The sequence below is a fragment of the Pelodiscus sinensis genome, unplaced genomic scaffold (genome assembly GCF_049634645.1).
Source record: "Pelodiscus sinensis isolate JC-2024 unplaced genomic scaffold, ASM4963464v1 ctg94, whole genome shotgun sequence".
Classification (NCBI taxonomy): domain Eukaryota; kingdom Metazoa; phylum Chordata; order Testudines; family Trionychidae; genus Pelodiscus; species Pelodiscus sinensis.
The window spans coordinates 59884-72844 of NW_027465874.1; the positions used below are offsets into that span (position 1 = coordinate 59884).

Below are 12961 nucleotides of genomic sequence, written 5' to 3' on the forward strand. Positions count from 1 at the left end.
CAACACCCACTGATTTCACTCAGAGCAGTGATCTCTTCGTCCTCTCTAGGTACCTGGCTGATGCGATGAAGGGAAGGGAAGGGTTCCTGCTGGTGACAGAGGTATGGCCCACCTGAAGCCGTTGCTACACTGCGGCTTGTTGGGAACATGCCCTTTTCCAAGGAATCAGGGAGAAGTTCCCGGACATTCCCCAAACCCTTGGGCTATGTCTACACTCGCAGCTTCTTGCGCAAGTATGGCCGTTCTTGCGCAAGAATCTGCAGAGCGTCCACACTGCCCGCCTGCTCTTGTGCAAGTAAATGTACAGTCCGGCGCGGTAAGAGAGTGCTCCTTGCGCAAGAGCTACGCTCTTTTCAACAGGTGTAAGCCCTCTTGTGCAAGTAAATTTACAGTACAGCGTGGTAAGAGAGCGCTCCTTGCGCAAGAGCCACGCTCTTTTCAACAGGTGTAAGCCCTCTTGTGCAAGTAAATTTACAGTACGGCGCGGTAAGAGAGCTCCTTGCGCAAGAGCCACGCTCTTTTCAACAGGTGTAAGCCCTCTTGCGCAAGTAAATTTACAGTCCGGCGCGGTAAGAGGGGGCTCCTTGCACAAGAGCTACGCTCTTTTCAACAGGTGTAAGCCCTCTTGCGCAAGTAAATTTACAGTCCGGCGCGGTAAAAGAGCGCTCCTAGCGCAAGAGCTAGGCTCTTTTTAACAGGTGTAAGCCCTCTTGTGCAAGTAAATTTACAGTCCGGCGCGGTAAAAGAGCGCTCCTAGCGCAAGAGCTAGGCTCTTTTTAACAGGTGTAAGCCCTCTTGTGCAAGTAAATGTACAGTACGGCGCGGTAAAAGAGCGCTCCTAGCGCAAGAGCTAGGCTCTTTTCAACAGGTGTAAGCCCTCTTGTGCAAGTAAATTTACAGTCCGGCGCGGTAAGAGAGTGCTCCTTGCGCAAGAGCTACGCTCTTTTTAACAGGTGTAAGCCCTCTTGCGCAGGAGCTCTTCGCAAGAGGGCGGTGTGGACACTCGGCAGGGATTTCTTGCACAAGAAAGCCCTTTGGCTAAAATGGCCACCAGAGCTTTCTTGCGCAAGATAGTGTCCACGCTGCCATGGCTGCTCTTGTGCAAAAGCACAGCGTGCACATGGCAGTGTGGACGTTTTCTTGCGCAAGAAGCCGCGAGTGTAGACATAGCCTTCCTGATGGGTGTCCCCTTCCTTTTATGCACCTGCCAGGATGGTCACATTACTGACCCCAATGACTACGAGCGTGGGGTGTCAGTGCACTCTACCTGGTGAGGTAGGGTAGTCCCAGAGGGTGGGAATCAGATCTGAGTTCCATTCCTAGCCCTGCCGCTGACTTGCTCTGTGATGTTGGCCAGCCTCAGCTTTCCCCTTTGAAACAGCCTTAATTCACCACCAGGCTTCAGCCATTGGTACCTCTAAAGCAGGCAACGATGGCCAGGCCTAGGATGCCCAGTGCTTTCTCTTCAGTCCTTGCCATCTTCTGCTGACTTGCAGCCGCCTCTGGGACGGGTGGGCTGCTGCTTTCACTGTGATACGAGTTTGCTATCAATGAAATCCAATCGCTATGCACGGTCAAGGGGGGAGCAGGGTTGGACCCTCCCGGGATCCACAGGCTGCTCCTCCACTGCCGAGGTTTCGGGGGACAGTTCTGGACTCTCTGGGCAGCACAGCTGTAGGGGCGGGGCTCAGGTTGTTTCCTTACAGTGACCCCTTCTCCTTTCCCTTCCCCAGCCTGAGTTCATCAATCTGTGTTTCTGGTTTGTGCCAGCCAGCCTTCGGGGCAAGCAGGGCTGTGCCGATTACTGGGAGAGACTGGGAAAGGTGAGCGGAGGGGAGCTTGTTTCTGATGCTAGATACAGCATTGCTAGGTGGTAGCAAACTCCAAACTCCCCCCCCTCCCCCCCGAACTGGTGAAGAGAGTGTCTGTCTGTCCTCCGCCCACCCCAGCCATCTCTGCTAGCCAGGCAAGGCTATGAGCTGCTTCTCTAGCTTACTGTATACTGAGACCTCACTGTTTCTTTGTATCCAAGGGCCTAGATTTGTATCACACTGGCCACCATGGAGCCGGGCATTATCCACGACGGCCTTTCAAAGCATGCAGCACCCAGGGAGTCAGGCACCCAAATTCCATTGACACCTTTGAAAATCCAAGCTGGGGCACCTTCCAGCATCAGCCCCCCACACAACAGATGTACCCAGCCCGAGCATCCCTTTTTTAGGAAAGAATGTAACCCGTCCGGGCCTGCTCCCAAACCTGCCTTACACTAGTGCTGCAATTCTCCTGCGAGGTAAAACCGCTCGCTAGCTCCCACGGTGACCACACGCAGAGTCATTTTCCTCTCCCCAGCCCTGGGCCAAACTGACTCAAGTCAGTAGCGGCACTGGGCTCCCATTTCCTTTGGCACCTGCATGAAGCCTCCCTGCCCAGGAGTGACTACTCCCGCCACCGTCCTTCCGAGGGCTTTGCCCAGAGCTCCCACCTCTCAGGGCTCCCTGCCTGGGAGTCCCATCCCTGCTCAGAGGAATCCACCTTCTTTTTCCTAGACCTGCTTTTGCCTTGGGGCTACCTGCCAGGTCTTCCACCCATCGGGTCCCCAGCTTCAGAGGCAGCTCCCCCCCAACTTAATCTCCTGAGACTCTTCCCCCAAGTGACTCCTGCCCACACATCGCTGCTCCTCTTTCCTCTGGGGCTCCTCTGCCTGCTGGCTCCTCAGCCAAACTGGGACTGGTATACTGGACCCTGCTCCTTTTTAAAGGGGCCAGTCACCACCCAGGCCTAAAACTCTGAGCTAGCTAGAGGGCTTGGTTTGGCCAGTGGAGGGGTCTATTTGATAGCCTAGGAGAAGGGTTAGAGGTTCGTAGCACAGCTGGGTAGCCACGGCTGAGTATGATGCTGAGTATTACATGTACTGCTCTGACTAGGTGGCCCCTGCTATCAAGGAGCGGATGATGAAGAAAGGGTCCATGATGGTGGGTTACCAACCCCTTGGCAGCAGGGTCAACTTCTTCCGCCAGGTCGTCACAAATCCCATGGTCACCAAGCAGGACCTGGACTTCTTCCTGGATGAGATCGAGAGACTGGGCAAAGACTTGTAGGGATCCTGCCTCCTGCACAGTAACAGTAGGACATCACATCCACTCTTGCCCAAAGTATCCTTCTCCACAGCCTCCAGCAATCACTGCTGTGACAACACAGGTCACCGGACTCAGGGGGGTTAAATCCCTAGTATGGTCAGTTACCAGCCTCTCCCACATGTCTCCAAACACATTCCACCAGAGGGGAACTCAGCAACTCCCTGTCTGCCTCCCCTGGGTCCTTGGGAGAGAAGGGACATTGAGAAGGCCCAGAAGAGAGTAACACCTGAGGGGACTGAAGATGATAGAAGCCTTTTTGAGAACATCAGCTTGCACATTTGGCGATGCCCTGAGACAGCTCCATTAAGGCTTCATGGGACAAGCTGGAAGAGGGTGCTTGGATACCAGAGGTGAACATTTCAGCACCACCCTGCAGGCAAGTAGAACATCACCCTGTGGTGCAATATGCCAGGGGCTGACACGTATGTCCAACACTCAGCTGACCACAGACAAACGGCCATTGCAGGACAATCCAGACGTAGTGTGGAGATGCCCCGAGCTCTGTGGAACTGGTGTAGAGCTCCACCTGGTTTGACTGGGGCTGCCTCTAAAGAGCCCTCTGATGTCAAACAGATCTGCCAAACACCACTTCACGAGCTGCTCCCAGGCGAGTGTGCTGTTCCTTTACTGTTCCTCATGCTGCCTTCTGCATTGCTCTGCTGGAAGCATTCATGCTTGGTCTAAGCACTTGATGTCAGTGTGCCTGGTAACTGCCCCCACACGCCTGCATTTCATAAGCAGCGTGGCAGTAAATGTTGGCGTTTGCTTTTACATTAGTCCACGTGTTTGTTAAATCACCATCACGGCCCAGGCGTGAATTCTGCTCCCCCATATCATATTGCACGAGCCTGCTAGGGAAAGTCACTCCGAGCGGGTGAAAGTTTGCAAGCTGGTGTTAAGGAGACTTTTGTTCTGGTGGTGGGCTTGGAAACTCATGCTCCAGAAAGCTTGCAACCTTGCCCACTGCTCCAGACAATCGGTAACGCAACTTACAGCAGGAGGCAGCATGGCCTGATGGTAAAAACTGCCCTGGGTTCTGTACCCAGCTCCCTCCTCCTCTCTCTCCATGGCTCTGAGGTCACTCCCTTCCCTGAGGTTGTTTCCTTGTCTGTGGAAGGAGGAAAATGATACCGAGCTGCTTTGAGACCTTTGTCTGAGAGCGGGTAAGAATGGCCACACGGGGTGAGACCAATGGTCCGTCTGCTCAGGAGCCGGTCTGCTGACAGCAGCCAATGCCAGGTGCCCCAGACAAAATGAACAAGACAGGGCATTCGAGGGATCCAGTCCCAGCTCGTGCCATCAGGAGTTGGGGATACCAGAGCATGGGGTTACATCCCTGTCCATCTTGGCTAATGCCATTGACGGACGTCTTCCGGGAGCTTCCCATTCTTTTTGGGTGTAGAACCCTTTTGGCCCTTGTCCCAGCTCCTGGGCACCATGACCTGACCTGCCCCCCCCACAGCCAGTCTTCTGCCTCCCCCTTTCTGCTCTCTGGTAGCCTGCCCATGTGTGCCCAGGGCGGGGAGGATAGAGCCCCCTGCTGGCTGGTGCCTGGGCTCAACTCACAGCCAGAGTTTTCATGCTGGCAGTTCGACATGTGGGTTGAGGTGGGGAGCCAGAGCTTTAACTTGGCTTGAGGCCTCCTCTCCAGTGAGCCTTTTTAGAGCATGCTGAGAGCCAGCATTCACTCTGCCCCTGGGACCCAGCCACTGGGCCTGCCTGCTTTGAGACTGGCAGGGGCTGGGAAGGGACCCACACCACTCCCAGCACAAGACCCATCCTGGCGACTAAGTTACTTTGCTGTGTCAATGCTTGTGCAAGCTGGCTGCACACCAGGACTCACCTGGAATGCCAGCAGCACCGTGCCCCCACCCCAGGCACAGAGCTGGTACCGCTCCCCAACCTCATGATGGGCATGTCAGCACAGGCAGGGGGATGTCCTGATAGTGGGAGGTGGTGTGGCCGGAGTAGCCGGGTACCCAGCGGTGTGAGGCCCCAAAAGCAAAGCTTTGCTCGGGACTACTTTTTTAATCCTGCTCCCATCCTGACCCACAATACCCACTCCCAGCCACTCCTGCAAAAGCAGGGATGGGCAGTATTTTTTTGCCACGGGCCACTTCAGAAATATTTGACGTGGCCCCGGGCCACACTGGAAGGGGCGGGGCCTCAAGCGGAAGAGGTGAGGCCATGATACTTCCCTGCTTCCTCACCCACAGACCAGGACTGGTCTGGGGTTGGGGGAGTGTGTAAAGTCTTTGCCCCTCCCACAGGTTCCCCTACATGCTCATGCCCCTGGGGTGGGAGGAAACTTTGCGTGCTTCCCCCCACCCCCAGGCCCTGATTGACCTGGGGGTGGGGGAGTGTGCAAAGTCTCCTCTGCCCTGCAAGGAGCATGTGGCACTTAGAATCGCCGCATGCTCCTGGCATGGCAGAGGAAACTTTGTGTGCTTCGGGCCTGGGGCGTGGCAGGGCCTCTACAGGCCAGATCAACCTGCCAGATCTGGCCCGTGGAGGTCCTTTTGCCCACTCCTGTGCAAAAGCCATAGATCCCACAAACCCTGCAAGACAGACAGACTTCCCCAGGCTACTAATAAAAAACTAGTCGGTTAATATATAAAATGTAATTCAGATAAAAGTATAAAACAAATCTTGCTCAAAAGATGTAAAAAAGTTACTTGAACTGTGTCAACGCTGTGTCGACGCCTAAGACAGCAAATCTTTCTGTCCCGCTTAAATTTAAAAAGTGGGCCTTGCGCTGCCATTTTATTGCTGCCTCCGATCACAGGTATCCCCCTCCTCCACCGGCTTCTATCCATTCCTCCCACTCCTGCCCCGCTCCTTGGTTCCTTCCCTGGGCCATCCCAGGACCCCTGCTAGAGCTCACCCATTCCAGCTAACACCTGGTGACAGGCTGGAGAGGGGAAGCAGCCAGACACAGATCTGGAGCCTGCCTCAGTGGCACGTGAAGCTGCTGGCAGCGAAATGACTTTAAGGAAGTGCACCCAGCCCCTGAGCGTCTCCCCTCCCCCGCAAGGACTGTTATTGAGGAGTAAGGTTATTTTGAGGGAAGGATTTTCTCTTGAAATAACCCCGTTTGTTTCTCTCGAAATAACACTATTCCGCAATAGCGCCATAACACGATTATGCAAATGAGGAGCAGGATATTTAAATCCCTGCTTCATTTGCAATTTCGGGTGTCTGCATTTGCATTCCTCTCTCTCTCTCGAGGAATGAAGTGTAGACAGGTTTCCCTCCTCTGCATTGGGGGAAGGAGGCACGGAGAAGGATGGCAACCAGCATTTTCCAGCATGGCCATTGATTCCTGAGCACCACCCATGGCCTGGTTTCCAAGCGCCCTCCACTCTGGCTGAAATGAACAGGAGCAGTGGGTGCTTGTCCTCACTGCAAGCCAGGCAGACACCTCAAAACTAAAGCACCACTGACAACTGACTCAAGGGCCCCAGAGAACCCTGCCAGTTCCTACCTACAAGGGCACACCACCCCTGGACCAGGAGTTCTCAGTCTTCTTCTGAGCCCTCCTCTCCTCCCGCCATTCTATGGAAACTCCATGGCCCACCAGTGCCACAGCTCTTCTTCTGTTCATTAGAAGGTAGCAAGCAGGGCAACTCCGGATGCCCCACGCCAGAGGGGTCTCTGCCAACCTATGGGCTTACATTGCAGCAAGGGAGGTTTCGGTTGGACATTAGGAAAAACTTTCTAACTGTCAGGGTGGTAAACACTGGGATAAATTGCCTGGGCGTTGTGAAATCTTGATTGTTGAAGATATTAAAGAACAGGTACCGCTAGACAGACACCTGTCAGGGATGGTCTAGATGGCGCTGGGTCCTGCCGCGAGGGCAGGGGCCGGGCCTTGCTGACCTCTCAAGGTCCCTTCTAGTTCTAGGATTCTATATTGCTCAGGTATCAGCCCGAGAGGCGGGGCTCAGGGCCCCAGGCTTCAGCCCTGCACAGCAGGGCTTTAGCTTTCTGCCTTGGGCTCCAGAGGGTCTAACACTTGCCCTGCTTACAGCCCCTGGTCTAACCCCCCTGTGCCTCCCAGATCTCCTTAGGTGCTGCCTGCGTCCAGGAGGCACTCGAGGGCCTCAGGCTGGAGCACCGTGTCCTGGCAGAGGAGGGAGTGAAGGGCGCTGGCGCTGGCCCCCTGCCTTGCTTGTTTCCTCCACTCCAGGAGCATTTCGAAAGCTCGCATTGTGGCGTTGCGGGGGTTGTTCTCCTCGATCTGCTCCAGACAGTGCTTCTTCAGCCCCAGGAGCTCAATGCCGATCTGCTGCCAGGTCTTGCCCATTTTCCTTGCCAGCGTCATCAGCTGCTGCTCTGACACCAGACGCTGCTTCTCTGGGGAAGAGGGGGGGAGAGTCAGCCCAGAGACTGGCTACCCAGCCACATGGGAACCTGCCAGCGCGCCTGCCTCATTCTCCCCCACAGCACCCCCTGCTGGGACAGCCTGGCCTTGATGTAACTGGGAGCTCCCCATGGCCAGTGCTCCTGCCCTGCTCTCTACAGCATCTTGGTGAGTGAGACTGAGACTGGAGCAACCAGGAGCTTCCCTGACAGCCCCAGCTTCTGCCTCGCTTTGTATATTGCCCCCTGCCAGGAGAGGCCAGTCATGGAGCAGCTGGCTGTGTCACCCACAGCGAGTGCTCCTACCAGTGCTCAAGTTATGGGGTCTGTGGAGAGGACTGGGCCCCTTACTCCTTTTAGGGGCTCTCTCACTGTTCCCTTAGCTCTTACCTGGCCACCTCCTTTCCCCAACTCTGGAGAACTTGTTGCTGCCCTTCTCCTACAGTGCCCCCTGCGAGGAACGCTGAGGACAGCGTAGTGGGGGGCTCTCCATTCCCATCACTGAACTGCTCTGTAGCCGTGCTCCTTACCTTGTGCCCGCGGCTCCCTGGCTCCAGCGCCACTATTCACAGCTTCGCTGCAACTGGCATCATTGCTGCTGTTCCCAGCTTCTCCTGCCTGGAGCCAGCTGCCCTGGATCAGGTCCCGCCTGGGGATCTTGTGCAGCACCTGGTTGGTGAGGTCTAGTGCTTCCCTGGGGTACCTCTTCTCCAGCAGCTCAGCCACCCGAATACGGGAGGCACCGTCCAGCTTCCCAGATGGTATGTGGGGATCCGTGTCCACGCGGGACAGGCAAAACATGAACTTCTTGAACTCCTCCTCATTCAGTTCCTCCAGGATGTGCAGCAGCTGCTCGACCATCGCCATCCTGGTACCTCACACTGGAGCCCCCCAAAGGGCTGACCTGTGGGGCCCCAAAACAAACTATTCGGGTGACTGGGCAGAAAGGCTCCTGTTCAGTCTCTTCAAGGGACCTGTTCTCTCTGCCCCCCATGCATGGTACCCACAGGCCCCCACGGGGGGGCGGGGCTCGGGGCCAGGGGGCCGCACGGGGGGCGGGGCTCGAGGGGCGCACGGGGGGCGGGGCTCGGGGCCAGGGGGCCGCACGGGGGGGCGGGGCTCGGGGCCAGGGGGCCGCACGGGGGGGCGGGGCTCGAGGGGCGCACGGGGGGGCGGGGCTCGGGGCCCAGGGGGGGCCGCACGGGGGGGCGGGGCTCGGGGCCAGGGGGCCGCACGGGGGGGCGGGGCTCGGGGCCCGGGGGGGCCGCACGGGGGGGCGGGGCTCGAGGGGCGCACGGGAGGCGGGGCTCGGGGCCCGGGGGGGGCCGCACGGGGGGCGGGGCTCGGGGACTGACCAGAAGGAGGCGCCGCGTCCCGCTCTCCGGCCGCCGCTCTTCCTGGGGCCCGCGGCGCTCAGTGCGCACGCGCGAAGCCGCGCTCCGCCCTCCCATTGGCCGCTGCGAGCGGCAGTGGGGTATTCGAACAAGCCCCGCCCCCAGCTGCGCCCCGCCCCTGCCCGAAAGGCGGGGAAGCCGAGTCCCAGCCTAACGCCCCTCCCCCATAAGCCCTCGGCCCCGCCCCTGCTCCGGGGCTAACGGGCACGAGCCCCGGCTCAGACGCTGCAAGAACATTTCCCCGCCCGGGGCGTTTCGCAGCGGCTCCCCGCGGGGGGGGGGCGGGGGGGCTGCACGGGACTCCCGGGCGGGGCGCTCCCCGCTGGAGAGCCGGGGGGAAAGAAACTTTGTTTGTTTTGTGGAAGTGCAGGAAACACACGCGCCGGGCGTCCCCCTGGGCCTGGCACTGGCCGCGCGCCGGGCGTCCCCCTGGGCCGGGCACTGGCCGCGCGCCGGGCATCCCCCTGGGCCGGGCACTGGCCACGCGCCGGGCATCCCCCTGGGCTGGGCACTGGCCGCGCGCCGGGCATCCCCCTGGGCCGGGCACTGGCCACGCGCCGGGCATCCCCCTGGGCTGGGCACTGGCCGCGCACCGGGCATCCCCCTGGGCTGGGCACTGGCCGCGCGCCGGGCATCCCCCTGGGCTGGGCACTGGCCGCGCGCCGGGCATCCCCCTGGGCCTGGCACTGGCCGCGCGCCGGGCATCCCCCTGGGCTGGGCACTGGCCGCGCGCCGGGCATCCCCCTGGGCCTGGCACTGGCCGCGCGCCGGGCGTCCCCCTGGGCTGGGCACTGGCCGCGCGCCGGGCATCCCCCTGGGCCGGGCACTGGCCGCGCGCCGGGCATCCCCCTGGGCCGGGCACTGGCCGCGCGCCGGGCATCCCCCTGGGCCGGGCACTGGCCGCGCGCCGGGCATCCCCCTGGGCCTGGCACTGGCCGCGCGCCGGGCATCCCCCTGGGCCGGGCACTGGCCGCGCGCCGGGCGTCCCCCTGGGCCGGGCACTGGCCGCGCGCCGGGCATCCCCCTGGGCCTGGCACTGGCCGCGCGCCGGGCATCCCCCTGGGCCGGGCACTGGCCGCGCGCCGGGCGTCCCCCTGGGCCGGGCACTGGCCGCGCGCCGGGCATCCCCCTGGGCCTGGCACTGGCCGCGCGCCGGGCATCCCCCTGGGCCGGGCACTGGCCGCGCGCCGGGCATCCCCCTGGGCTGGGCACTGGCCGCGCGCCGGGCATCCCCCTAGGCCTGGCACTGGCCGCGCGCCGGGCATCCCCCTGGGCCTGGCACTGGCCGCGCGCCGGGCATCCCCCTAGGCCTGGCACTGGCCGCGCGCCGGGCATCCCCCTGGGCCTGGCACTGGCCGCGCGCCGGGCGTCCCCCTGGGCCGGGCACTGGCCGCGCGCCGGGCGTCACCCTGGGCCTGGCACTGGCCGCGCGCCGGGCATCCCCCTGGGCCGGGCACTGGCCGCGCGCCGGGCATCCCCCTGGGCCTGGCACTGGCCGCGCGCCGGGCATCCCCCTGGGCCGGGCACTGGCCGCGCGCCGGGCATCCCCCTGGGCCGGGCACTGGCCGCGCGCCGGGCATCCCCCTAGGCCTGGCACTGGCCGCGCGCCGGGCATCCCCCTGGGCCTGGCACTGGCCGCGCGCCGGGCATCCCCCTAGGCCTGGCACTGGCCGCGCGCCGGGCATCCCCCTGGGCCTGGCACTGGCCGCGCGCCGGGCATCCCCCTAGGCCTGGCACTGGCCGCGCGCCGGGCATCCCCCTGGGCCTGGCACTGGCCGCGCGCCGGGCATCCCCCTAGGCCTGGCACTGGCCGCGCGCCGGGCGTCCCCCTGGGCCGGGCACTGGCCGCGCGCCGGGCGTCACCCTGGGCCTGGCACTGGCCGCGCGCCGGGCGTCCCCCTGGGCCGGGCACTGGCCGCGCGCCGGGCGTCACCCTGGGCCTGGCACTGGCCGCGCGCCGGGCGTCCCCCTGGGCCGGGCACTGGCCGCGCGCCGGGCATCCCCCTAGGCCTGGCACTGGCCGCGCGCCGGGCGTCCCCCTAGGCCGGGCACTGGCCGCGCGCCGGGCGTCACCCTGGGCCTGGCACTGGCCGCGCGCCGGGCGTCCCCCTGGGCCGGGCACTGGCCGCGCGCCGGGCGTCCCCCTGGGCCGGGCACTGGCCGCGCGCCGGGCGTCCCCCTGGGCTCGGCACTGGCCGCGCGCCGGGCGTCCCCCTGGGCCGGGCACTGGCCGCGCGCCGGGCGTCCCCCTGGGCCTGGCACTGGCCGCGCGCCGGGCGTCCCCCTGGGCTCGGCACTGGCCGCGCGCCGGGCGTCCCCCTGGGCCGGGCACTGGCCGCGCGCCGGGCGTCCCCCTGGGCCGGGCACTGGCCGCGCGCCGGGCGTCCCCCTGGGCTGGGCACTGGCCGCGCGCCGGGCGTCCCCCTGGGCCTGGCACTGGCCGCGCGCCGGGCGTCCCCCTGGGCCTGGCACTGGCCGCGCGCCGGGCGTCCCCCTGGGCCTGGCACTGGCCGCGCGCCGGGCGTCCCCCTGGGCCGGGCACTGGCCGCGCGCCGGGCGTCCCCCTGGGCCCGGCACTGGCCGCGCGCCGGGCGTCCCCCTGGGCTCGGCACTGGCCGCGCGCCGGGCGTCCCCCTGGGCCTGGCACTGGCCGCGCGCCGGGCGTCCCCCTGGGCCTGGCACTGGCCGCGCGCCGGGCGTCCCCCTGGGCCTGGCACTGGCCGCGCGCCGGGCGTCCCCCTGGGCCGGGCACTGGCCGCGCGCCGGGCGTCCCCCTGGGCCTGGCACTGGCCGCGCGCCGGGCGTCCCCCTGGGCCTGGCACTGGCCGCGCGCCGGGCGTCCCCCTGGGCCTGGCACTGGCCGCGCGCCGGGCGTCCCCCTGGGCCGGGCACTGGCCGCGCGCCGGGCGTCCCCCTGGGCCTGGCACTGGCCGCGCGCCGGGCGTCCCCCTGGGCCGGGCACTGGCCGCGCGCCGGGCGTCCCCCTGGGCCGGGCACTGGCCGCGCGCCGGGCGTCCCCCTGGGCCTGGCACTGGCCGCGCGCCGGGCGTCCCCCTGGGCCTGGCACTGGCCGCGCGCCGGGCGTCCCCCTGGGCCGGGCACTGGCCGCGCGCCGGGCGTCCCCCTGGGCCGGGCACTGGCCGCGCGCCGGGCGTCCCCCTGGGCCTGGCACTGGCCGCGCGCCGGGCGTCCCCCTGGGCCTGGCACTGGCCGCGCGCCGGGCGTCCCCCTGGGCCGGGCACTGGCCGCGCGCCGGGCGTCCCCCTGGGCCCGGCACTGGCCGCGCGCCGGGCATCCCCCTGGGCCTGGCACTGGCCGCGCGCCGGGCGTCCCCCTGGGCCGGGCACTGGCCGCGCGCCGGGCGTCCCCCTGGGCCCGGCACTGGCCGCGCGCCGGGCGTCCCCCTGGGCCCGGCACTGGCCGCGCGCCGGGCATCCCCCTGGGCCTGGCACTGGCCGCGCGCCGGGCATCCCCCTGGGCCGGGCACTGGCCGCGCGCCGGGCATCCCCCTGGGCCGGGCACTGGCCGCGCGCCGGGCATCCCCCTGGGCCGGGCACTGGCCGCGCGCCGGGCATCCCCCTGGGCTCGGCACTGGCCGCGCGCCGGGCATCCCCCTGGGCCGGGCACTGGCCGCGCGCCGGGCGTCCCCCTGGGCTCGGCACTGGCCGCGCGCCGGGCATCCCCCTGGGCCGGGCACTGGCCGCGTGCCGGGCATCCCCCTGGGCCGGGCACTGGCCGCGCGCCGGGCATCCCCCTGGGCCGGGCACTGGCCGCGCGCCGGGCGTCCCCCTGGGCTCGGCACTGGCCGCGCGCCGGGCATCCCCCTGGGCTCGGCACTGGCCGCGCGCCGGGCGTCCCCCTGGGCTCGGCACTGGCCGCGCGCCGGGCATCCCCCTGGGCCGGGCACTGGCCGCGCGCCGGGCATCCCCCTGGGCCGGGCACTGGCCGCGCGCCGGGCATCCCCCTGGGCTCGGCACTGGCCGCGCGCCGGGCATCCCCCTGGGCTCGGCACTGGCCGCGCGCCGGGCATCCCCCTGGGCCGGGCACTGGCCGCGCACCGGGCATCCC

At 65.5% G+C, this 12961-nt stretch overlaps 2 protein-coding genes across 5 annotated transcripts in view; one reads left to right on the top strand and one right to left on the bottom strand.

Moving 5' to 3' along the window:
- Positions 1 to 3908, top strand: part of CSAD (cysteine sulfinic acid decarboxylase) — a 32356-nt gene extending 28448 nt beyond the window's left edge. For all 4 annotated transcript variants that reach the window (XM_075915920.1, XM_075915921.1, XM_075915922.1 and 1 more), the window contains 3 exons: positions 50 to 101; positions 1734 to 1823; positions 2925 to 3908. In XM_075915920.1, coding sequence (XP_075772035.1) covers positions 50 to 101; positions 1734 to 1823; positions 2925 to 3098 — 316 coding nt within the window. In that variant the 3' untranslated portion in view covers positions 3099 to 3908. The remainder of the gene's footprint in view (positions 1 to 49; positions 102 to 1733; positions 1824 to 2924) is intronic.
- A 1835-nt stretch (positions 3909 to 5743) lies between these two features.
- Positions 5744 to 9006, bottom strand: LOC102449511 (uncharacterized). Its single transcript, XM_075915924.1, has 3 exons — positions 8855 to 9006; positions 8030 to 8403; positions 5744 to 7493 (listed from the first exon to the last, which is right to left on the bottom strand). The coding sequence occupies exons 2-3, from the start codon at positions 8364 to 8366 to the stop codon at positions 7204 to 7206; spliced, it is 627 nt and encodes a 208-aa protein (XP_075772039.1). The 5' UTR covers positions 8367 to 8403; positions 8855 to 9006; the 3' UTR covers positions 5744 to 7203.
- Positions 9007 to 12961: the final 3955 nt, after the last annotated feature.